The 22,520-nt window shown below is 57.1% G+C and overlaps 2 protein-coding genes across 17 annotated transcripts in view; one reads left to right on the forward strand and one right to left on the reverse strand.

The window, feature by feature from the left end:
* Positions 1-1,073: 1,073 nt before the first annotated feature.
* CCDC166 (coiled-coil domain containing 166) lies at positions 1,074-6,163 on the reverse strand. Of its 3 annotated transcripts, XM_053990122.1 has the most exons (3): positions 5,969-6,163; positions 2,846-3,384; positions 1,074-2,075 (listed from the first exon to the last, which is right to left on the reverse strand). In XM_053990122.1, the coding sequence occupies exon 3, from the start codon at positions 2,053-2,055 to the stop codon at positions 1,201-1,203; it is 855 nt and encodes a 284-aa protein (XP_053846097.1). In that variant the 5' UTR covers positions 2,056-2,075; positions 2,846-3,384; positions 5,969-6,163; the 3' UTR covers positions 1,074-1,200. The 3 variants fall into 3 exon arrangements, with proteins under 3 accessions (XP_053846097.1, XP_053846105.1, XP_053846087.1); XM_053990130.1 differs by lacking the exon at positions 5,969-6,163 and having other exon boundaries at positions 1,074-2,217; positions 2,846-3,833; XM_053990112.1 differs by lacking the exon at positions 5,969-6,163 and having other exon boundaries at positions 2,846-3,832.
* A 762-nt stretch (positions 6,164-6,925) lies between these two features.
* The window catches only part of SCRIB (scribble planar cell polarity protein), a 107,630-nt gene continuing 92,035 nt past the window's right edge, over positions 6,926-22,520 (forward strand). For all 14 annotated transcript variants that reach the window (XM_053990092.1, XM_053989986.1, XM_053990028.1 and 11 more), the window contains exon 1: positions 6,926-7,128. In XM_053990092.1, the coding sequence (XP_053846067.1) occupies positions 6,967-7,128 (162 nt within the window). In that variant the 5' untranslated portion in view covers positions 6,926-6,966. The remainder of the gene's footprint in view (positions 7,129-22,520) is intronic.

Below are 22,520 nucleotides of genomic sequence, written 5' to 3' on the forward strand. Positions count from 1 at the left end.
GACTCTGGTGTTTAGGGAAAACGTCCCAGAAATGCAGGGGTAAGCACGGGACCTTCTTCCAGGCTGGGCAGGGCCTGGAGCAGCCCGGGCCAGGGGAAGATGTCCCTGCCCAGGGCAGGGCTGGCACCGGACGGGCTTTAAGGTCGCTCCATCCCAAACCATTGCAGAGCCCCCGGGGCCGGGATGGGGCGGGGCGGGCGCTCGGCAGCGCCACCAGCTCGTGCTGCCGCCTGCTGTCGGCACCCGGAACTGCAGCCGGAGCGCCGATGGCCCGCGCTCGCTGCTGCCCTCCGGTGGACAATTCCCGAAGCACAACTCCAGGCGATGAGCGGGTAAAGCGGGAAAATCCCCGATGTGAAAGAAAAAAAGAGTTTCCTGAGCGAAACACCAGGGTGTTTTCATAAATAAATGGGTGGTGCTGCCTCTCTCCCCGAGCCCCAGGATGCTCTAGAATCTCAGAAATGCCGTCAGACCCCAGTGAGCAGCACCTGTGCCGAGCTCCTCCCGAGCCAATCAGGAACACTGTCTGCTCCCAGGAATTCCTGCTGGATAACGAGCTCCTCCTTTAATAACCAACCCTGGGAACTCATTTTTCTTGCCTGAAGAACAACCCAAGTGGAACATTTTCGCTGTCAAACTTTCAGAGAGAGCTCCTGACCCGAATTGCAGCCGGGATGGAAAACGACGATGGCCAAAGTCCAGCCTCTCTATAACCCTGTCCCTGCCCCAAGCCCTTCCCCGAGCTCCAGGGGGATTTCTCACAGCTGTAACACTGTCCCTGCCCCGAGCTCCAGGGGGATTTCTCACAGCTGTAACGCTGTCCCTGCCCCTGTGCATCCCCTGTTGCCCCTCCTGTGCACGCAGCACCTGCCCCTGCCTGCTGCCAGCTCCTCAGGTCTCTTTTTGGGGTGTGACTGCGCTGCAACGAACGCTGGGCTCACCCCATTGCCATGGGCAGGGACCCCTTCCACTAGACCAGGCTGCTCCAAACCCCATCCCACCCTGGCCTTGAGCCCTTCCAGGGACAGGGCAGCCACCACCTCCCTGGGACTGAAGGAGAACATCAATATGGATCCGGTCCATAATTGTATTTTACGCATCCTTATGACAAGAGCTCAAAGCCCTCAGTGCTTCCACTGCCAGAAGGATTTGGTTGCTTCCCTGTTTGGTTCCTCCAGGTCAGGGCCAGGCGGTGTGGGGTCAGTGGCCCGCCCTGACGGGCGAGCAGGGCAGGCTGTCCCCGCGGCGCCGCGCTGCTGCGGGCAGCGCTGTCTGCTGGGCGCACCGGCTCTCCCGGAGCAGCTGCTCCTGCTGGTCTTGCAGCTGGATTCTGGCGTCCCTGAGGAGCTGGCAGTGCTGGAGGAGGCCGAGCAGCTCGTGGCGCAGGAGCCTGTTCTCGGCTTTCACCTGTTCCACGTGCTGGATCAGAGCCTGCAGCGCCAGCTCCTGCGCTCCCCAGGTGAGCTGCTGCATCCTCTGGTGGAATTCCTGCTCGCAGTCAGCCTTGTCCTGCAGGAACCTGCTCCTGACAGCGTGGGTTTCCTCAGCGCAGCGGATCCTGGTGACCCGCAGCTCCTTCTCCAGCGCCTTCACCTTCTTCTCCGCCTGCACCTTGCGCTCCCTGTAGGGCTGCAGCTGCTGCAGCTCCGCGTCCAGGCGCGAGGCCTCGGCCTCCGTGTCCTTCAGGGCGCTCCTCACCTGCTGCTCCCTGCCAGCGTAGCGTGGCACCAGCTCCTGCTGCTGCGCCTGGATCTGGGCCAGATCCTGGCGGTTCTGGTCGTTGAGGGTGATGACCATGCCCGGCGGGTCCTGGCTGAGCCTTGCTCCGCAGCGCAGGTAGGACTGGCTCTGCTCCCGAGTGCCCTGGGCTTCCCTTTCCAGGCGTTTGCTGCCCTGCAGGAGCTGCTCCGCTCTCCCCAGGTAGGTGTCCAGGTGCTGTGTGAGGACCCTGCATTCCTCCTGCAGGTGCAGTTTCCTCTCCCGAACGGGGTCCTCCGTGTCACTTGTTTCTTGGGGTGCCGCCTCATCCTTGCTGTTCTTTGTTTTGGTTGCCATATCCCAACCCAGCTGTAAAACTGGAACAGAGGGGAAAAACACCAGCTCAGAGCCAACGCTTTTGCCCCAGTCCTGCCCTTGAATTTCCAACTGGTTCCTCCAGCAGCTCAAATGTCTGACACAGAACTGTTTGGTGCCATTCCTGGATTTGCATTTCCCATCCTGAATTGCCTCAGGAGAAAACCAAAAATGCACATTTTTAAAGATTTCTCTTTTTTTTTTTGCCATATAGTGTTGGGATATTCCTGAAGTTTGGAGGAAAAAGTGCAATTCTGACCTGTCCCTCCCTCACTAACTCCAGTGTTTGAAGAGGCAGCTGCATCCCAAAACAGTATCTCCTGTCCAGAACCAGTATCTCACATCCCAATTTCAGGAGATTCTCTTCTAAAAAAATATTTGTCAGCATTAATTTAATGAGATTCAGGTTTTTAAACAGTTTTTAAGCATTAATTTCAGGATTGGCTGAATTTCTGAACTATTTATTCCAGTGTAGAATGCTGGAATTCAGTATTTAGAGCTGGAATCTGACAAGTCGGATGGTTTTAGTGAATATTTGTAATTACAAATTCTCACTTCCTAATACAACTCATGTAAATTCTTAAGGGGAAAAAAAAGGCAAAATTCCAGAAGATGGGTGAAAACCAGGACAAATCCACTAAAATCCCAGCCCAGGCTGCAGTGATGTGGGGAATTGGTGCAGGGGGTGTGTGAGGGTCAGAGAATTCCCACGTGCCCATGGGAAAAGGATGAAGTTGGGATTGTATAAAAGGTGGTGTTTTAAGGCACTGACCTTCCCTCCTCCCAGGTTTTCCCTGCTCCCAGCGCTCCCGGTGTGCTGCTGGCCCTGGAGCCCGTGTGTTTGAGCTGTGTCCAAGGAGACGAGCTGAGGTCACAGGGGGAGGGCTGCAGGGGGATCCCACCCCCAGCCAGATTCCACGGCAGGATCTGATCCCCAGGGAGGCTCCAGGGGGATCCCATCCCCTGGCCAACTCTGTCAGCAGCACCCCCAGAGCCTTCCCCAGATTTCCAGCCACTGTCCCAAGCCTGGAGCCTTCCAGGGGCTGTTGTGACCCAGGGCAGGACGCAGCACTCGGCCAGGCTGACCTCACACCTCCGACCCGGGCCCATGGATCCCATGGATCCCATCCCACCTGCCCAGCCTGCCCACGTCCCTCTGCAGGGATCCAGTGTGAGTCTGGTCTGGCAGGAGGCTGTGCAGCTCCTGAAGGTCACCCAGCTGGTTCTGCAAACCTTCAGCTTCTCCTGGGATGCCAGCTCGCAGGGCAGCAAGCTGGATTGCATTTAGCAGGCTTTGTGGAATTCATGTACCTGGAAGAGTTTGTGATTGTTTTAGGGTTTCTTTAAAACCTTGGGAACTGGATGTGTGAAAGGGTGGATGTTGAAATAAAAAGAAGCTGTTTCCACTGTCATAGAGATGGTGGCAAAAATCTGCAGGAATCAAGAGGAGTTTTGTTGTAACATGAGGAGTAAAACTGGGAAATAAAGCTAAGAGAGGTAGGCGAAAAAAAAAAGATGGAAGAAGCAGGCAAAATGTGGCAAAAAGCTGAAAAATGGATTTCTCATTCCGTATCACCGTGGGACCCTGGGATGGTGCTGGGTTCGAGGGACTTTGAAGTTCATCTCGTTCCACTCCGTGCCAGCTGTTCCAGGTGAGCTCCGTGGGCTGAGGGCCGGCAGTGCCTCGCTGCTCCGAAGTGGCAGCGCCGGTGCTGGTCATCCAAGACCTGGGGGCCACGTCCAGTGCAGTGTCCCTGCTGGTGCCACCACGTGCCAGTGGGTGCTGCCACCGGGTCCAGCCAGCAGCGCCAGCGACAGGAGTCCCCAGGGTCGGAGCCCAGCACATCCCTCTGGCTGCCCTGGCTGGCTCCAGACCCTGGCAGGGGGCTCGGGGACCTTGCCAAAAAGTCAAAAACACCCGTGGCTTCGATTTTAGCCCGTGGGAAAAGCTGCCAACTCTGTGTGAGGAATTACAGCCACAAGGGTTTGAGTAGTGTGACATTTGAACTAACACAGGGTGGAAAAGTAGAATTTTGGGATTTTTAGAATGGGGTTGAGGGGGTACAAGATAGAGGAATTTGAGCGTGTCCTGGCCTTCTTTTACTTCTTCTTGTCCTCCATGTCTTGGTGTGATGGTGACACTTTTCTATTGGTTTAAGGCAGAGATTCACAGTCTAACACGGGTGATGGGAATTGGTAATAAATTGCAAACATACACACGTAGTTTTGAGTATATAAGGGGGGAGCTGCCCGAGGCTTGGGGGGAGATTGCTATGGTGGACTTGCCAGGCAGAGCTCGGCAGGTCAGAGAAATAAACAACCTTGGAAGCACAACTGGACGCGTTCCATGCTCCTTCTTTGGCTGCGGTGGGATAAGGGAAGCAAAGACTCTTTACAATCTTGGGGTCAGCCCAGCATTGACACCCCGACACCCAGGAGCCCCGGGCACTGCAGGCACCCTGGGGGGACGTGGCTGCTCCTCTGTGAGGGGCTGAGGAGGTGGGGACGGGGAGAGGGGACAGTGCAGGGACAGGGGGGCACCCCGGCTGCATCTGTGGCCAGGAGCCCGCTGGCCACGTGCCAGCACTGCCCTGACCCGGCCCTGGCCTGTGGCAAGCACATTTCTTTCAGGATTTTTTCATAGAGCAGCACAGAGGAAAGAAAGAGAAAACAATTTCTATTTCTGCTCCTTGCTTTTCCCATGTGGAATGTGTCTGGAGAATTGTTTCCCTGGGGTGATTGCTTGGTTGGATTCTGGTGAGGATTGTTTGAGCTGATGGCCAATCCAACCCACCTGTGGCTGGACTCTCAGAGAGGGGCACGAGTTGTTAGATTTGGTAGTGAGAACAAGTAGGTTTGTAGCTTTAGTATCTCCTTTAAATAGTACATTAATGCATTATAGTATAGTTATAATAAAGAAATCATTCAGCCTTCTGAACTGGAGACAGACATCAGCATTTCTTCCCACCGGGTTCACCTGCTTTTACAATACGGGTCCCTGGGCCACTGTCCCCCCACATCCAGCACTGCCCTGATCTGGCCCCTGGGCCACTGTCCCCCCACATCCAGCACTGCCCTGACCCAGCCCTGGTCCCTGGGCCACTGTCCCTCCACATCCAGCACTGTCCTGACCCAGCCCTGTGGGGATCCATTGTCCCCCCACATCCAGCACTGCCCTGACCTGGTCTCTGGTCCCTGGGCCATTGTCCCCCCACATCCAGCACTGCCCTGACCTGGTCTCTGGTCCCTGGGCCATTGTCCCCCCACATCCAGCACTGCCCCGACCCGGCCCTGTGGGGATCCATTGTCCCCCCACATCCAGCACTGCCCCAACCCAGCCCTGTGGGGATCCATTGTCCCCCCACATCCAGCACTGCCCCGACCCAGCCCTGTGGGGATCCATTGTCCCCCCACATCCAGCACTGCCCCGACCCAGCCCTGTGGGGATCCATTGTCCCCCCACATCCAGCACTGCCCAGCCCTGGTCCCTGGGCCATTGTCCCCCCACATCCAGCGCCCTGGCCCTGGTCCCTGGGCCACTGTCCCCCCACATCCAGCGCTGTCCTGACCCAGCCCTGTGGGGATCCATTGTCCCCCCACATCCAGCACTGCCCAGCCCTGGTCCCTGGGCCACTGTCCCCCCACATCCAGCACTGCCCTGATCTGGTCCCTGGGCCGCTGTCCCCCCACATCCAGCGCTGTCCTGATCTGGCCCCTGGGCCATTGTCCCCCCACATCCAGCGCCCTGGCCCTGGTCCCTGGGCCGCTGTCCCCCCACATCCAGCACTGCCCTGACCCAGCCCTGTGGGGATCCATTGTCCCCCACATCCAGCGCCCCGGCCCGGTCCCCGCAGCTCCACGGCGTCACTCCCAGGACCCCCGCCCAAAGCCTCACCTGTGCCAGGTGCGGGATGTGGGTGCTGCTCTCCGTCCCTCCCTGTGCTGCTGGACATGGGACGTGTGGTTGCTCCAGCTTTTTACAGCTGGGATGGCTGGGCTTGAATCCCGACGCGCTCCCTGCTCCTGGGCAGTTTTACTGTCCCCCCCACAGGACTGAGAGAAGCCACCATCCTCTCCAGCCCCAGGGCCTCATAAATCCTCTCAGCTTCCAGTTTCCCAGGACTCCATTTCCCAAGAGTCCATTTCCCGTTTCCCAGGACTCCGTTTCCCCAGGACTCCATTTCCCAGGATTCATTTCCCATTTCCCAGGACTCCATTTCCCAGGATCCATCTCCCGTTTCCCAGGATCCCGTTTCCCCAGGACTCCATTTCCCAGGATTCATTTCCCATTTCCCAGGACTCCATTTCCCAGGATCCATCTCCCGTTTCCCAGGATCCCGTTTCCCAGGACTCTGTTTCCCAGGATTCCATTTCCCAGGATCCATCTCCCGTTTCCCAGGACTCCATTTCCCAGGATTTCGTTTCCCAGGACTCCGTTTCCCAGGATCCCGTTTCCCAGAACTCCGTTTCCCAGGATTCATTTCCCATTTCCCAGAATCCATCTCCCGTTTCCCAGGACTCCATTTCCCAGGACTCCGTTTCCCAGGACTCCATTTCCCAGGATTCCGTTTCCCAGGACTCCATTTCCCAGGATCCATCTCCCGTTTCCCAGGATCCATCTCCCGTTTCCCAGGATTTCGTTTCCCAGGACTCCATTTCCCAGGACTCCGTTTCCCAGGACTCCGTTTCCCAGGCGCGGCCCGGGAGCGGCCGGGAGCGGCTCCAGGCCAGGGCGGAGGGAGCGGAGCGGGGGCGCTGCCGCAGCGGGAGCAGCCCGGCCCGGCCCGGCCCGGCCCCCGCACATCCGGGCGCTGCCGCAGGCCCGGCCCGTCCTGTCCCGGCGCGGCCCGGGCGATCCGGGCGGCTCGGCCCGGCCCGGCGCGGCCCGGCGCGATGCTGCGCTGCATGCCGCCGCTCTGGCGCTGCAACCGGCACGTGGAGGCGCTGGACCGGCGGCACTGCTCGCTGCAGGCCGTGCCCGAGGAGATCTACCGCTACAGCCGCTCGCTCGAAGAGCTGCTGCTGGACGCCAACCAGCTCCGCGAGCTGCCCAAGGTGAGCCCCGGCCCCCGCGCCGCCGCCCCGCGGCTCCCGAGCGCGCCTCGGGCCGGCCGGGGCCGCCCCGGCCCGCGGGGCCCTCCCGAGCGCTGCCCCGGCCCGCGGTCCCGCCGAGCCCCGGCCGAGCCCCGGCTGAGCCCCGGTCGAGCCCCGGCCCAGCCCCGGTTGAGCCCCGGTTGAGCCCCGGTCGAGCCCCGGCCGAGCCCGGTTGAGCCCAGCCCAGCCCCGCCGAGCCCCGGCTGAGCCCCGGCCGAGCCCGGTTGAGCCCAGCCCAGCCCCGCCGAGCCCCAGCCCAGCCCCGCCGAGCCCGGTTGAGCCCAGCCCAGCCCCGCCGAGCCCCGGCTGAGCCCCGGCCGAGCCCGGCGCCCTCCCCGTGCTCCGGGGCCGGCACCGAGCGCTTCGGCCGCGGGTCCGTGCGGCCCCCGCGGGCCGAGAGCCGCCCCGGCTGCGGAGGAGCCCCTCGGCTGGGAGCGGCACCGCGGCCGGTGGGATAAAAGGGTGCCCTGCCCGCGGGGGAGAGCCTTTAGCCCGGTCCTCAGCCCTGTGACAGCCGCAGCCGCTGCCAAGCAAAGCACAGCGTGAATTAAAAAACTCTGGTCTAATCAGTAAGCTGCAAAAAGTGTCGAGTAAGTTAATTAGAAGCGGTGGAACTGCTTTATAGTTGTGGTCATAGGGCTACAGAGATGCTCCGAGAGCTGGAGCACCTCTGCCGTGAAGGCAGGCTGGGGGTGCTTGGCCTCAAGAAGAGGAGCTCTGGGGAGACCTTAGAGCCCCTTGCAGTGCCTAAAGGGGCTCCAGGAGAGGTGAAGAGGGGCTTGGGACGAGGGGGAACGGCTTCCTACTGCCAGAGGGCAGGGTTAGAGGCGTTATTGGGAAAAAATTATTTCCTGAAGGATGGTGAGGCCCTGGCACAGGGTGCCCAGAGCAGCTGTGGCTGCCCCTGGATCCCTGGAAGTACCCAAGGCCAGGCTGGACGGGGCTTGGAGCAGCCTGGGACAGTGGCAGGGCAGGGGACACCTGTCCATAGGCAGGGACACCTGTCCATGTGCACTTCCCCCTATGGAAGGGGGGTGGGACTGGGTGGTTTTTAAGATCCCTTCCATCCCAGAGCATTCCTGGGGCTCCAGCCGGCGCTTGCAGCTTCTGCTGCCATTCTGTCCAGCGCAGAGCTCTGCCCGCAGGAGCACCAGGATAAGCCCTCCGTGGCTGTTCCATGGCACCGTGATCCCTGCAGAGGCACAGGACTGAGATCTCCCTGCTGCCAGCCTGGCCCAGCATCTCGTGACTCCCCAGGCTTTGCTTTTGCAGGGCAGGGCGTTGGTTGGGTCCTGGAGTACCCTCCAGCAGGAACCCAAGCCGTGGGGTTCCCGTTCTGCCTGGTAATCTGGCACACGGGATGCTGCAGGTGGGAGTTTGAACCTGCCTCTTGGGAAGGAAAAGGCCTTGAGACAGTAACTGGGCTGTGGCATACTGCAGGGGAAGTTTTACTGTGTATCCCCTTTGGAAACTGTGATTTTTTTAAAAGTTATTGGAGTTCTGCCTGTGCCAGAGAGAGAAGGTGTTTGACTGCCGTGTGTTTGGAGAGATGCTCTTCAGGGAGCATAGACTGAGTTGTGTGTTTATTAAAAAAAATTGAGAATTGAGGTCGTTAGCTTTCAAGGTTTTTGTTGGACACTGACATGTTAAAGAATTTGCCATCAAATCTGGATAAAATAAACCCTTACAAAGCAGAAGCTCAGTTTTGGTTCAGCTTTGTTAAAACATGCAAACACACAGTTGGCGCATCCACACCTGAGCAGGTTCTCCTGTGTGGAAGCAGCAGCTCCTGCTCTGGTATTTTTGGGCTCTGTTTGTCTTTCCTGCTGGTCTCTTCCTGAGCCCCAGTGAGCTGAGCTAGTGGGACTCAGCTGTGAGGTTTTTCAGGTGTGGGGACACCAGTGAGAGACTCTGAGCTCTTCTCTCAGGTAGCTCAGCATCTTGTTGTGCTTTAGGCAGGGAGATTTCCCAAACTACTGGAAAATGTGTGTTACGGGCAGGCTGGGACTGGGAATGGGTGTCAGTCTGTCTGCAGAGGAGGTGATTGTGACACACCCATGGAGGAGAACCTGCTGGTCCCTGTGCTCTCAGCTTCGTGTACCTGCTGAACACTCAGAGCCTGGCCTCGTGCTGCACTGGACCCCTGGCACTGGGACACACTGGGGTTCGTGAGCTTGGAAGAGCATCTTTTGGATTATAAATGCAAATTTTATACAGAGTTTTTGCTTGGCCTGTGATCGTGTGGATGGCAGGTGCTGTGTATGTGCCCTCAGTGCCCTCCTGAGGCACCCAAGGAGCTTCTGTGTCACAGAGCTGTGGCACCTGTTCAGCTTGGAGCTTCAGAGTTCTTGCCATGACCTGTCCTGGGCTCACAGGCTCCTCTCTGGCCTGCCAGTTCCCCTTTTGGAGTGTTCTGGCAAAGAATTATTAGAGGAACAAATTGAACAGAGCAGTGAGATCCTGGGGTCCTGTGGTCTCAGGAGAGGGACAGAGAACGGGGAGCAGCAAAGGGTGTGACCAGACCCAGTGTATAACAGCTTTGCACAAGGGAGGTGGACGCTTTCAGGATGTCTCCATCTGTCTGGGAAAGGTGGTGGGACACAGAGCCATTCCCCATCCCATGGCAGAGGCCTGGAGTGTGAATGATGGATCAGGGAGCAGCTGCTGCTGCTGGCAGGAGAGCGCTGAGTGAAACCAAAAAGGGCTCAGCTCAGAGCAAAAGAAATCATTCTTCGTGCAAAATGTAGTTTAACTGAGCTGTGGAACCACGTGGCACGTGACATAACAGTGCTGTGGGTTAGCATGAGCTGAGGAGAGAGCTGGAGCAGTTCAGGAAGGAGAAAACAACCAGAAATGAGGATCTGCAGTTTGCCCTCCCTCCTGGGAGAGGCTCAGAGGGAGTTTGGCTTTGTCCTTGCTGCACTCACACTCTTCCTTCCCAGCTCCTGTCTGGAGCTGCCGAGGGCTTTCTCTGGCCGTGCCGGGTGTCAGCCCATCCCAGCCAGACCTAAATGCCCTCACAAGGCAGGTGAACTTCAGGTGCCTCCTGAAGGGAGACAAGCAGAGCAGCCCAAATGCTGCTGCTCCTGAGAGCAGCCAGGGAGTTCGGGGGTGCCGGAGGTGCTGAGCCTTGGAGACACGCTGGGCAGAGAGAGCAGAATCCTCACTGTCCCTCCCCTTCCCAGCCCTTCCAGGTTCTATGGCTGGTGCCATGGCTGGTCCAGAGGCACGTGAGGAGGAGGAGGAGGAGGAGATCTGCAGTTGGTGGAACAAGGAAGCAGGTTTGATCCACCTTAGGTGTGACCCAATGTGTGTCTTGAAGGTTTGCGTTCGCCGTGCTTCCCTGAGCTGTGCCAAGGTGCCTTTGGTCCCAGGCACACAGGTCACTGCAGGAAGGGCGCTTTTTGAGGATATTCCTGTTGGCAGGGACAGATACCTGAGGCAGGAGTAGGAATCTGTGTAGTATGAGGTGAATATGGTGATGAAAATTGAAAATAAACTGCCCTTCCACCAGGAGGAGGGAAGGTGGGAACACTGGGTTTAGGCACATGCTGTCTCTGAAGGATGGTGGTGGAAAAGCTCCTTGGCTGGGTCAGGGGGATGTTTTCCAGGTGAGGAGCCCTTCATATGGAAACAAGACTTTTTTTGGGAAAGAGACCCTGGGAGGGGGGTTTGTGCTTATCATGAGGTGGAGAAAGGGCAGCGTGCTTGTTTCACAGGATGGGGCTGCACGTGCCCACTCCCTGGGAGAAGGTCTGAAGGACACAGGGATGTGCCTGTGAAGATCTGTCAGAAAAGTGGGAATGAGAGAGCGTGCACAGCCTTGGGCAGCAAGTTTGTGTTTGAGGGTTCAGGCAGGGCTTTTAGGGAAGACTTCCCCGTGGAGGTGATTTTTGAGGTGAAAGGATTAGAAGGGTGGCTTTTGGAAAGGTCAGGTGACTCTCTTGAAAATCTGTGAGTTTATGTGGTTTATATGGGTTTATGTGGTTCCTCTTCTGAGGGGTTTCTTACCCAGCACCAGCTGGGTGTTTCAGACGGGCTTTTCTGTGTCCTTATTTCACCTGTTTCAGAAACGTGGGCTCCCTTGCTCTTTCTGTGGCACCGTTTCCCTCTGCAGGATTTCCAGCGCCCTTCGTGCTGCTGCTGTGCTCCGGATCCGGTGGGATGCTCTGCCCATCTCCTGGGATTTCTGAGCGACACTGCTGTGCCTTCCTCGCCTCTCCCTTCCCAGCTGCAGGAGTCAGCCTGTGCTTCTCTCCATCCTGCAGGGCCGGGTCCTCGTCCGACTGCTTTTGCTTCTTTGCCACCTGTCCCTTGTGGAAACTCGCCTGTTTTGAGCCTAAATTTCCCCAAACTGCTTGGGCAGTTTGAAGGGATAAATTAAATCTGTGTGGGAGCATCTGCTGCCCCATTGCAGGGATTTGCTGCCAGGGTGATACCACATGATTTAATGGAAAATGATAAATTCCCTTTGATAAGTTGCCTGTGCTTTCCACGAGGGTGTCTGAATTCCAGAGGTGGAAAAGACTGGCTCCGTGCTGACTTCTAGTACACCTGTCTTGCAGAGAGTGGTAGCTGCAGGATCTCTGCAGGAGCGTGGTGGAGAGCAGTTTTGGTGGTGAGGGTTTAGGAAGTACAGCTGGCTAAATCACTTTGTTGGAGCTGCATAACACCTCAGTCATCCAGGCCACTCCTGAGCACTTGAGAAGCACAGGTCTTGCTCAGCGGGAAGGAATGAACGCATTCCATGGAATTTGGGGAGGTGGCAAACGGAGCCAGTCACAGCACAGAAGGATCCAGAGACTCTTGGTGTGCTTTTGGAGGAGTGCTCCAGTTTGGAGTATGGGGAGGCAGGAGGGAGGCTGGAGGAAGCCTGGGTGGAACAGAGCTGGTAGGACCTGGTGTAGGAGGACAAGAGGGTGGAGCTGAGTAGGAGCTGAAATCCCAAACAAGTCTGTGCAGAGGGAGGAGACCTCGGAGCTCTGGTGTGTCAGCACGAGTGTGCCCAGGGACAGGCTGCTGGACAGTGCTGGGCTGGAGGCGTCTGGGGCTGTGGGCTGTGCAGAGGGGAAGCCCCAGGGCTGGCTGTGGTCCCGGGGGTTTTAGCAGTGGTGGTGCTGAAGAGGAACGCCCCAGGCTTTTCTAATGTAGGGGCTGCAGTTCCTCTGCTTTGCTTTTTCCTCACTGCAGCTCCCATGATGAGCTGAGCCCAGGGCAGAAAACGCTCTTCTCACTGCCCAGTGAGCTGATACCCCCTGCACTGGAAACTGTGGGAGGCACTGGGGAGAGGAGCCCATTTCTGTCCAGGGCAGGTCCTGCCCTGTTTGGGCTTGTTGCCGTTTGCATCATGGCAAGGCCCTTTGAAACTGGCCTGGTTTCAGCAGTTCCTCCTGTTTGGCTGCCGTGGCCTGGGGTGAGAGCATCCCTGTGTCATGTCCAGAGCGGGATCCTTCTGGGAGCTGGGATCCCACTGGGAATCAGGATCCCACTGCAGCCGGGGGCCAGGATCCCACTGCAGTCGGGAGCCGGGATCCCACCAGTGCCAGGATCCTGCCGGGGGCCAGGATCCCACTGGCAGCCAGGATTCCACCAGGAATCAGAGTCCCACCAGGAATCAGGATCCCACTGGGAGCCAGGATCCTGCCAGGGCCCAGAATTCCACTGCAGCTGGGAGCCGGGATCCCACCAGTGCCAGGATCCCACTGGGAGCTAGGGTCCTGCCGGGGGCCAGGATCCCACTGGGAATCAGGGTCCCACCAGGAATCAGGATCCCACCGGCAGCCAGGATCCCCCTGGGGGCCAGGATCCCACTGGGAGCTAGGATCACACTGGGAATCAGGATCACACTGGGAGCCAGGGTCTCACCAGGAATCAGGATCCCACCAGGAGCCAGGGTACCAGCAGGAATCAGGATCCCACTCACCTGGGAGAAGCTCGAGGCCATGCTTGTCACTCTCCCAAAGCAGAAAGGGGCCTCACAAAGCTAATTAAGAGCAGCTTTTAATTTCCTGGCATGTGAAGGCTGAAAGGAGGATCTTGGGGTTTATTTACTTCCATGGAAGAGTAAAGCTTCTCCTTCTAATCTCCCTGCACTAATAGGCCTTCCCTGAGAAAGTCAGGGAGCCAGGAATGCTCCGTGTGTGGAGCCAGCCTTGGAGCCTGCCAAGGCTTGATGTGGGGTGGGCACCTCCTCTTGCTCTGGATGTGGCTCTTTCCATCCCAGGCCGTGTCAAAGCTGCAGCTGCATTTGTTTAACAAAACCAGCCAACAAACTGGTTTCACTTGCTGGTTGTGAGACTTGTGTGTGGAGCTCTCGGTGCTTTGCAGGAGCTCAGGAGCCCTGTGGGTGACTGGGACAGCTGGGTGTGTGTCTGTCTCTCCAAAAGCCATGTATTCTGCATTGCTGCTGCCCAGAAGTTAGAATAAGTGCAGGCCATCTCCCCTGCACCCTCCCCTGGTGACAGCAGAGGTGTAGGATCTGCTCTGCGTTGGCAGCAGCCAAACACAAGCTCAGTCATGGAGAACAGAGCTGATAAAATTCTTGGATGGGCAATTCTTGGATATACAAACGGAACAGGAAAGAGGTGCACAGATGGATTTTATGCTTGAGGTCTGTGAAAGGGAAGTGACTGTTAATACTCAGTTCTCTGAGCTCCGAGGTGTGTTCAGCTCTGTGGGACAGGTGTGGGTGCGCTGCCCAGCCTGTGGCTCCCCACCAGCACGGGTCTTGGAGGAGGTTCAGGTGCGTGGAATAGGAGGTGCAGAGGCAGCTGGGCAGTAGAGAGGTTTAGTGGAGGAAAAAGTGGATGAAAATTCAGGTGGCCATGGTTGGAATGGCTCTGCCTCTCACCAGACCTTCCGTGGCACTGGTTTGGTACCTGCAGGGAGGTTAGAGGTGGAAGCACCTGCTCAGTCCTTGCAGGGTTGTTGTAAACCCCTCTGTAGGTCTCTCTTGGGTGGTTTAACACCTGCCCCGTGTGTGGTGCTGCCGGCTGGGTTCAGTGTGCCCCACTGGGGTTCCTGCTGCTGTTGGGGGTGGTTGCCTGTGCCAGGTCCCCAGCCCCAGCTGCTGTTCCCCCTTGCTGTCTCTGAAGCCTGGATGTGGCATTGCAGAGGCCCTGCCTGCTCCTCCCCGTTGGTGTCTCGGGTTCCCTTTGGCTGATGCTGAGTATCTGCCAGGAAGGATTAGTTCATTGGTGGCTGGAGGTAGAGGCAGGGCTGGGTTAAGCTCTTCAGCTCCCCTCTGGCCTGCTCTGTGTGTTTCCTGCGTTTTGGAGCCCTGTTTTGCCATCTCCCTGGCAGGAGTGTGGTGGATGGAAGGGATGCTGTGTGCTGGGCAGGGGGATGTGGCCTCGCAGCACCTCTGTGGGCTCTGGCTCCTGGGTCATTCCTGGGTCAGGGCATTTACTGGTGTATGCCTGAGCAGTTCCCTGGGAGCTGCTCCAGCACCTTCTTCCTTGTCCTCTTCCTGCTCAGGGGAGGTGTTTGGGTACACTTAACTCTTCCTCAAGACTTCTCCAGTCCCCCAGATGTGCTTTCCTGCACCCCAAGGGTACAGGCTGCCATGGAGTCCCACACTTCGATCAGTTATTGGGCTTGCTCTCATTGCCTTGTCTTGGATTCCTAGTTTCAGGGTTAGACCTGGTTTGTTGGGGTTTTTTTGGTGGTTTTAAGGTACCTCACTGTGCTGGAAATGTATCTGTTGGATAAACCTACTTTTGATTTCTGCCTCTGGAAAACACAATCTGATTGGAAACAATTGCAACAGGTTATTGTATAATACAACTTCTGGCATTTTCCCCTTTGCTAATAGCTGTGGCATTACGCATCAGTCAATTACTTTTTGTAATTGCAAGTTGACCCTTCCTTGCTGAGAGGATGGTGTAGAAGTAGATGGTGTCCCTTGGCTGGATGGGAGCAGGTGATTCCTGAGGTGCAGGTGCACCAGGGAGGGGCCTGGCTGGGAAGACCTAAATGCTCGGGCAAATCAGAAAGGGGCAGAGGTGCTTGGGCAGTACCTGTGGTGTGCTGGGTTTGGCTGCTTCTCCCACAGCCAGGATGCTCTCCCTGAAATGATCTCCAGATTAATGCTTTTGCAGTAGTCACAGAATCACTGAGTCTGGAAAAGACCTTCAAGACCGAGTTCTACCTTTGACTGAACACCATTTTGTCAGCTAAACCACAGCACACAGTGCCACGATTATTTAATATATTCCAGTGTTTCAGTGGAAAGTGCCCCTGAGTGCCCTGTGCCTGCAACAGGGAGTTCTGGTCCTTCCTTTCTTGCCCCGTCCCACTGCACAGCCCAAGGTGGAGGCTGTGAGTGCTGGGATTGTGGCCAGGGCCCCTCTTCACACAGCCATAATCTGCTGCTGCCTTGTGGAAGATCAGCGTGAGAGCATCGATCACTTCCCAGGCCCTGGCAGCAGTGGGATGCTAATTGTGGTGTCTGGGTTTAATTCTGGCTCAGGACTGCCTTTCTGGGGGCCCGGGCTGGTTTGTTGTTTCACCTGGAGCAGGGACTGCTCCCTGCTCCTGGCTGTGTGCCGTGTGTCAGGGCAGCTGCTGCCCCGGCCCCTCGGAAGGGGACAGCATTCCTCAGGCCTGCTGCCGTGCCTGAGAAGCGGCAGCTGCCGAGCCTTGGCTCTGAGGCAGCTCGCTTTGTCTTTGCTGGAATGCATTCCCAGCCCTGGTTTTTCTGTTTGCAGTGCATTCCTCAGGGCCCGGTACGGGGTTAAATAGTCGGAAATCCGCCGGGCTGCCAGGGGAGGGCTGGGGAGGCAGTGTCCTGGCAGGGAGCAGCCTGCTGGGGCTGCCCTGCTCCTCCTGCTGCCTCCAGTGTGGCCAGGAGCACGTGGGGCCACTCCTCTGGGTGCCCCCAGTGCCCCTGCCCCGCCTGACTGCCCCTCCATGCCTCTCCTGCCGTGGGCACACGAGGAGAGTCCTCTCTGTCCCCTCCTCCTGCCCTCTGCCGTGGCTCTGACTGCAGACCTGAGCGTGGCTGGCATGTCAGCAGTGTGCCTTGGGGACTCTGAATTGCCACTTTTTGGGTGTTGGTGACCATGTGTCTGCGGCCAGAGCTCACTAGCGTGGAGCTGGTTCAGGATCTGGCTAGAAATACTGTGAGGAGGGGAGAAGGAGACACTTGTGGGGTGGGAGACAGCTGGGAAGATGTGGTGTTGGGGGGCAGCTGGTCTGTGTCCACTGCCTGAGGTGGCTCAGACCAAGACCCTGGGCACCTGCAGGGTGGCTGTGGTGCCCTCCCTGTGGCACCAGGGTTGCCCTGGGGCTGGGTAGTGGCTGCTCTCCTGGAGCTCCAAACTGATGTTCCCACCTCTCAGCCGTGTGACAGCTTGTTTGACCTCAGCTCGTGTTAATTCAGTTATCCTCATCAGATTTCAGTGATTCTTCTTGAATTGAGCAGTTCTGGGAATAACCACTGCCTTCCTGGTTTCTGTCTGCAGGGAGAGGTGTCTCTCGGGTTTGCTGCTCTGTTACCTAGAGGTGCTGGGCTCTGCTCAAGTGAGTCCTGCTCTGCTGGGGGAGCTGTGCAGCCTCTGGAGCTGGGCCCGTGCTGCCCAGCCATGGCACACAGGTCTGGCTGGTTCTGTGGCCTCACCTGTGCCATGCTGCCTTTGGGCACTGTGCTGGGAAGTGCCGGCTTTAACCCTAGAGCTGATCAGCTCCTGGCTGTTTTGCTTTGCAGTTGCTGCTTCCAGATCCTCCCGACTCTGTCCCAGGCTGGAGTTCCCCAGAGACAATGCCACTGGCACAGGTGTGAGATCTCTCAGCACACCTGTGGAAGGAGGGGCCCAAGTCTCTTCACACTTCACCTGCCTCTGGGTGTCTGAGAGGGGCTGGGTGCCCCCATGCCCAGCTGTGGAGCATGCAGCAGGCTCTGCTTCCTCCAGGGACAGGAGGAAGGTGTCAAGCCCATGTTTAACCAGGAAAACGGGAAGGAAGCACAAGGCTCAAGTACATGAGCTGGTTTTGGTGCCAGCATTTGAGGAGCTGCTGTGTTGCACTGCGGACAGATGGATGGACAGACACCTCCTGCCTGCAGTGCAGGGTCCCACGCATTCATCCGGCCTGGAGACAAGCTCAGAACTCATCCAGGAGCCCAGCCCACGGTGGCATGGGAAGCAGGCCCTCTTGCTGGTGAATCACAAGGAGAATTGTAATTATTTTCCTGCTGCACAGTCTGATCCTGCTTTAATTAGACATGTGCTGTCCTGCTGGAGGCAGGGACTGCTCTAGCAGGGCTGGACAGGTGGACTTGAAATTCTCTGAAGAGAAATGAGAGGCAAGGAGACTGAGGAGCACGTTAGCACGGGTGCTTCCAGGGTTGGAAGGGTTGGCAAAACCTCTGCCTTGGAGCCCCTTAGCTCGTGTTGGAGGAGTGGACACACAACAAGCACTGCTGGGCTGCTTGGTCCCTGAAGAAAACCACTACTACCAGCACTGCTGGCTCAGGGCTGGTGTCTCGGGGCAGCTGGGTTGTCACAGGTTGTTTTTGAGGAAGAGGAGTGTGGGAGAACGGGCTGTAAAAGAATAGAGATGGTGCTGAAGGCAGTCTCACCCCGATGAATTGCAGCTGTACTAATTAATTACCAAAGAGTGGGAACAGCCTTGCCCTTAACAGGTCACAGCTATTTCCAATAAGGATGGGTGTTATAAAAGAGGGGGTTAACTGGTTGAGAGTCCATTAGAGTCAGGGTTTGCTGGCTGTGCTGTGAGGAGAAATGGTTGGGATGTGCTGTGAGGGACAGGAAGGAGTTAGCTGGTCCTGCACAAGGAAGAGGGAAGGAGAGAAAGAGTCAAATGTTGTGTGGAGCTGCCCCAGAAGTTTACAGAGAAGGTATGAGAGTTTTTTTCACTGTAGGGTAACAAACTGATGGTGCCAGTCAGTTTGAGTCCACTGTTGCTTAGTGCCAAGCACCAACACTGATAAATGGTGCCCCATGTGAGGAGAGAACACCTACGAGAGAGGAGGTGTCTGAGCCCTGCTGTTTGGGCAGCAGAGCTGGGAACACCATGGTGGTTTTGGCTGCAGAAGCAGTCTGTGTCTCACTCCAGAGCCAGGGCTGTGTTTGTGGTGTACAGCCCATTCCTGATTCCAGCTGTGTACATTGTCACCACCTGCTTTCAGAGCCATTGGCCTGAGTGTGAGGTTGTTGTGGCTCTGTGGTTAAGCTGGTGTTTGACTCCTCTTCCCCTGACACGTGTCCTGCTCCACTCCAGTAGCGCTGCTGTTTATTACCTGGAGAGGTTCTGAGGTGTTGCACTGAAACCTGCCTAAAGCCTGCTTGTCTGAGGGTGGCATGTCCCCACAGCCTGTGGTGGCACTGGGCAGCCCCCCCTTCCTGTCTGCTGCTGGCAGGAGGGTCTTGGGGCCAAGGCAGCTCCATGAGCTGTCTGTGCTGAGGACAGCATGGCTCCTTCTCCAAGGAAACAGGTAGAGGAGCCCAGCTGTCTGTCTGTCTGTCCTCCTCTCTGTGTCTTGACAGATGGGGATGGTTTTCCTTCAGGTACTGGTGGGAACATGGGGGCTGGCCCTCCAAGGAGAGCACGAGGTGGTGCTGGGGAACAAAGACACCCCCCCCAACCATGTCCTAGTTCCCTTCCCATGGTGTTATGAGATTGGGCACCAGGTGAAGGGGAGAGCTGGAGCTTAGCCTTGGTTAGGCCAGAAACCCTTTTTTTTTTGTAGCCTCAGGAAAACACAGGTTTGGAAAAGAGCGGTGGTGCTGACCTGGGAGGGGGGATCAGTCCGCATGCAGACACCTCTGGTGTTTTCCAGGTGCCAGGCTCAGCAGCCAAATGCTTTCTCTGTTTCCTTGGCAGTGCAGATGCAGTGGGATGGGAGCACCCAGGGCTCGTGTTGCCACACAGGGGATGGGCACAGGGCTCTGTGGTTGCTGCAGATGCCAGCAGGCTGCCAGGGGAGCTCAGTGGCTCTGTCCCTGACCCTGCCGCGCTCCATCAGTCTGCCCAGGGTGTTCCAGGACTGCAGCCTGTCCCCTGAGCAGCAGGAGCAGCTCCAGCAGCCCTCTGTGCCAGCACGGGGGTGGCTCTGGTGGCCCAGTACTGCCAGCCCCGGAGCCGGGCTGCCTCTCTGTCCCTAATCCTCATGGCTGGCTTTCCAGGCTGCCCTTGGGATTTTGCCGTTTCTGGGAAACGGCATAGCTGAGTGGTGGCTCAGAGGGTTTGTCCTGAGCCTTTTATCCATTGTCCTTTCTCGTTTTTTCATTTTCCACCTCTTGGTCTGATTGAATAAGTGATTGGGGGGCAGGCGGACGCTCTGCGCTGCAGCAGGAGGGAGCTGTGGGGGTGGTGTCTGAATTCCTAGCATCACTGGACACTGTGGTTCTCTTAGATCACCTAACAGCTCCAGCAACCCTTTGTTTGTGTCCTGGGGCTCTGCTGCAGCCTCAGCAGTGTTGCTGGGAGCTTCACAGTCATGAACACAGACATGTCACATCAGCTGGAGAAACACCACTTGAAGGCTTGGTCATGGCAGAGAGGGGATGGAATCTGCTCCAGGTGGTTCCTTAAAGGCAGAGACTGGGCTCAGAAGGCCCTTTGAGATCCTGCTGTGTGAGTACTTGTGTGTGACTGCTGTGTGTGTATGTCACAAGACACTGCTGTGTGTGCACATACTGCCCCGGGTAGCTGCTGTGGCTGACCTTTCTCTGAGCAGAGCTTGGACTACCTGGGACAACAGATCCCTTCCAGCCTCACCCTCTGCATGGATCTGCATGGATCTCTGTGCTGCAGATTGCCTTCTGGAGCGAGCTGCTGTCCCTGACAGCCTGTCCCTCCTCTGCCTGCACCTTTGCAGTTCTGGAGCTGTTGGCTCTCCAGAACATCCCCTGCTGCCTGGGTGTGCCTGGCAGCTCTGTTCTGGAGTCTGCAGGGCCTGGGACGCTCCAGGCTGTGAGGACAGGTGCAGGTCTGTTGGGCAGGGCAGCAGGTGGCTGGTGCAGGTTTGGAGCAGGACGGTTGTTTCCCCATGCAGGGAGTGAGGAAGGGGTGCAGGGGTCCTCTTGTCCCTGCTCAGGAGTGGCTCATCTCGTCCTGATGTTGGCCAGTGCCTCCTCCAGTGCCACCCCATCCGTGCTGCTGCTGACCCATCATGCCACGCTGGGGCTATGAGGGCAGAAGCTCATTCCTGGCTCAGGTGGGCATCTCCTTCCTCCTGGGAGCGCTCTGCTTTCCTGTGGGCCTGGAGCTGTGCCCTGCCCTGGCTGAAGTACGGGCACACCTCGGATTCCCCAGCTCCCCAGGGGCAGGGACCTCTGTGCTTGTGCCTCTTGCTGGCTGGAAAGCTCTGCCAGTGGGTGCTGGGCATCCCTGAGTTGTCAGGGAGAATCGTGTCTGGGGTCAGCCATTGGTGCCTGGGGCTGCCCAGGTGTTCCCCTGCTCAGCAGGAGCCAAAGGTGGCTCTGCCAGGGGAGCCTGGGTGTGCTGCTGCCAGTGTGTCTGGTTTCCCAAACCGGCTGAGCCTGTTCTGTTCCTGTGGGTAACCCCGGTCCAGCCCCACGTGGGGTGTGGGAATGTTCCTGGGGCAGGACTGGCCTCCCCACGGAGGGTGAGCTGGCCTGGCTCTGCTGCCTGCTGCAGGCTCTTACCTGGAAGGGCTCATTCTGGGGACAGTTTGGGCTGTCACAGTGTGATCCTGCTGTCACCAATGGGTGTTTCTCTTTCATAAACTGATGCCAAATGCAGTACTCTGGATCAAGAGGCTCGCTAATAATTGTGTGGGGCTTTCATCCTTTCTCACTCCTGCATAGATCAGCCAGTTGGAACGGGCTCAGAGGAGGCCACAGAGATGATTAGAGGGCTGGAGCACCTCTCCAGTGATGAAAGGCTGAGAGACTTGGGATTGTTCAGCTGGGAGAAGAGAGGGTTCTGGGAGACCTTGGTGCAGGCTTTCAGTACCTACAGGGGCTCCAGGAAAGCTGGAGAGGGACTTTGCACAAACAAGGGATGGAGTGACAGCACACGGGGCGTGGCTTCCCACTGCCAGAGGGCCGGGATGGATGGGATACTGGGGAGGAATTGTTCCCTCTGAGGGTGGTTTGGCCCTGGCACAGGGCCAGGGAAGCCCTGGCTGCCCCTGAATCCCTGGGAGTGTCCAAGGCCAGGTTGGATGGGGCTTGGAGCAACCTGGGCTAGTGGAAGGTGTCCCTGCCCATGGCAGGGGGGTGGGATTGGGTGGTCTTGAAGGTCCCTTTCTACCCAAACCTTCCTATGGTTTGGCATCCCAAAACTGCCATCACATAACTTCAGCCAAAACAGAGTTCAGCACTGAAAACCCAGTGCCAGATGTCTCCATTCTCCATTGAAGGGGGGAAAAAGCCACTCAGTGACAAGGACAGGATGCAAAAAGGGAGAGGCAGGTCTGTAGAGGGGAGCTGTGGGACCTGTGGATGTGTAGTGATTGTGGGGTGTCACTGGGCAGGGTTTGGCTCATGAGGGGCTCCCCAAATTCCGCTGGTTCTGTCTCATGGGTGGTATTTGCCACACTCAGTATGTGACTGGCAGCAGCAGCGAGGGGTGTTTGAGGGGTTTTATTGGTTTCACAGCGTCCTGTGAACCCCTGGAGCCAAGAGGCTCCCCTGGGAGGATCATTATTTGGTGGTGCCAGGGGCCCAGAGGAGTTTTGGGCCATCCCCCGTGGTTGAAGTTTGGGCAGCCTGCTCTGGCCTCCTCCTGGTCCTGTCCCAAGCAGGAGGCTGGACTGGAGATCTCCCAGGTACCTTCCAACACAAATTATTTCATGGATCCACGATGAAGGTCTGTAATATACAAAGGATACTGTATCAGATTCTATCTCAGTCCCTTTTGACTGGAAAAATCCATGGGTCTAGGTTGCCCTTTTTTGTCTTTTTTAAAGATTGAAGTACCTGAATTTAGTTTGAGAACTTAGCGAAAACGCTTGAATGTGTTTGCATGCATTTGGCTCTCAAGGGGCTGCTGAGGGAGGGTGTTACATCTGAAAACCTGCTGCAGAGCCCAAATTTCACAGTTTTCTGCCTTTTTTTGCAAGGTTGTCATTTTGTGGAGCGTTGCTTATATTTTGACATATGGTTCTTTACAAACCCTTTATACCTGTCCCTAATTAATGACTGTTTAATGTATTTCCAGTTGGTTGCACTGTGGCTGCTCTGCTCTGGGCATTGTAAGAGCTTATGTCCCTGAATTTGAATTGTAGGACAGTTTTGTAGCTGTTTTCCACCTTATCTACCCTGTGAATACTCCCATGCTTCAACAGAGAGTATCTTTGTAGTGCACCCTGCTTTGCAGAGTCTTTTTCCCCCAGTTACACCCAGCTGCTGTTATGTTGGTAC

The sequence above is a fragment of the Vidua macroura genome, chromosome 1, assembly GCF_024509145.1.
Source record: "Vidua macroura isolate BioBank_ID:100142 chromosome 1, ASM2450914v1, whole genome shotgun sequence".
Taxonomy (NCBI): domain Eukaryota; kingdom Metazoa; phylum Chordata; class Aves; order Passeriformes; family Viduidae; genus Vidua; species Vidua macroura.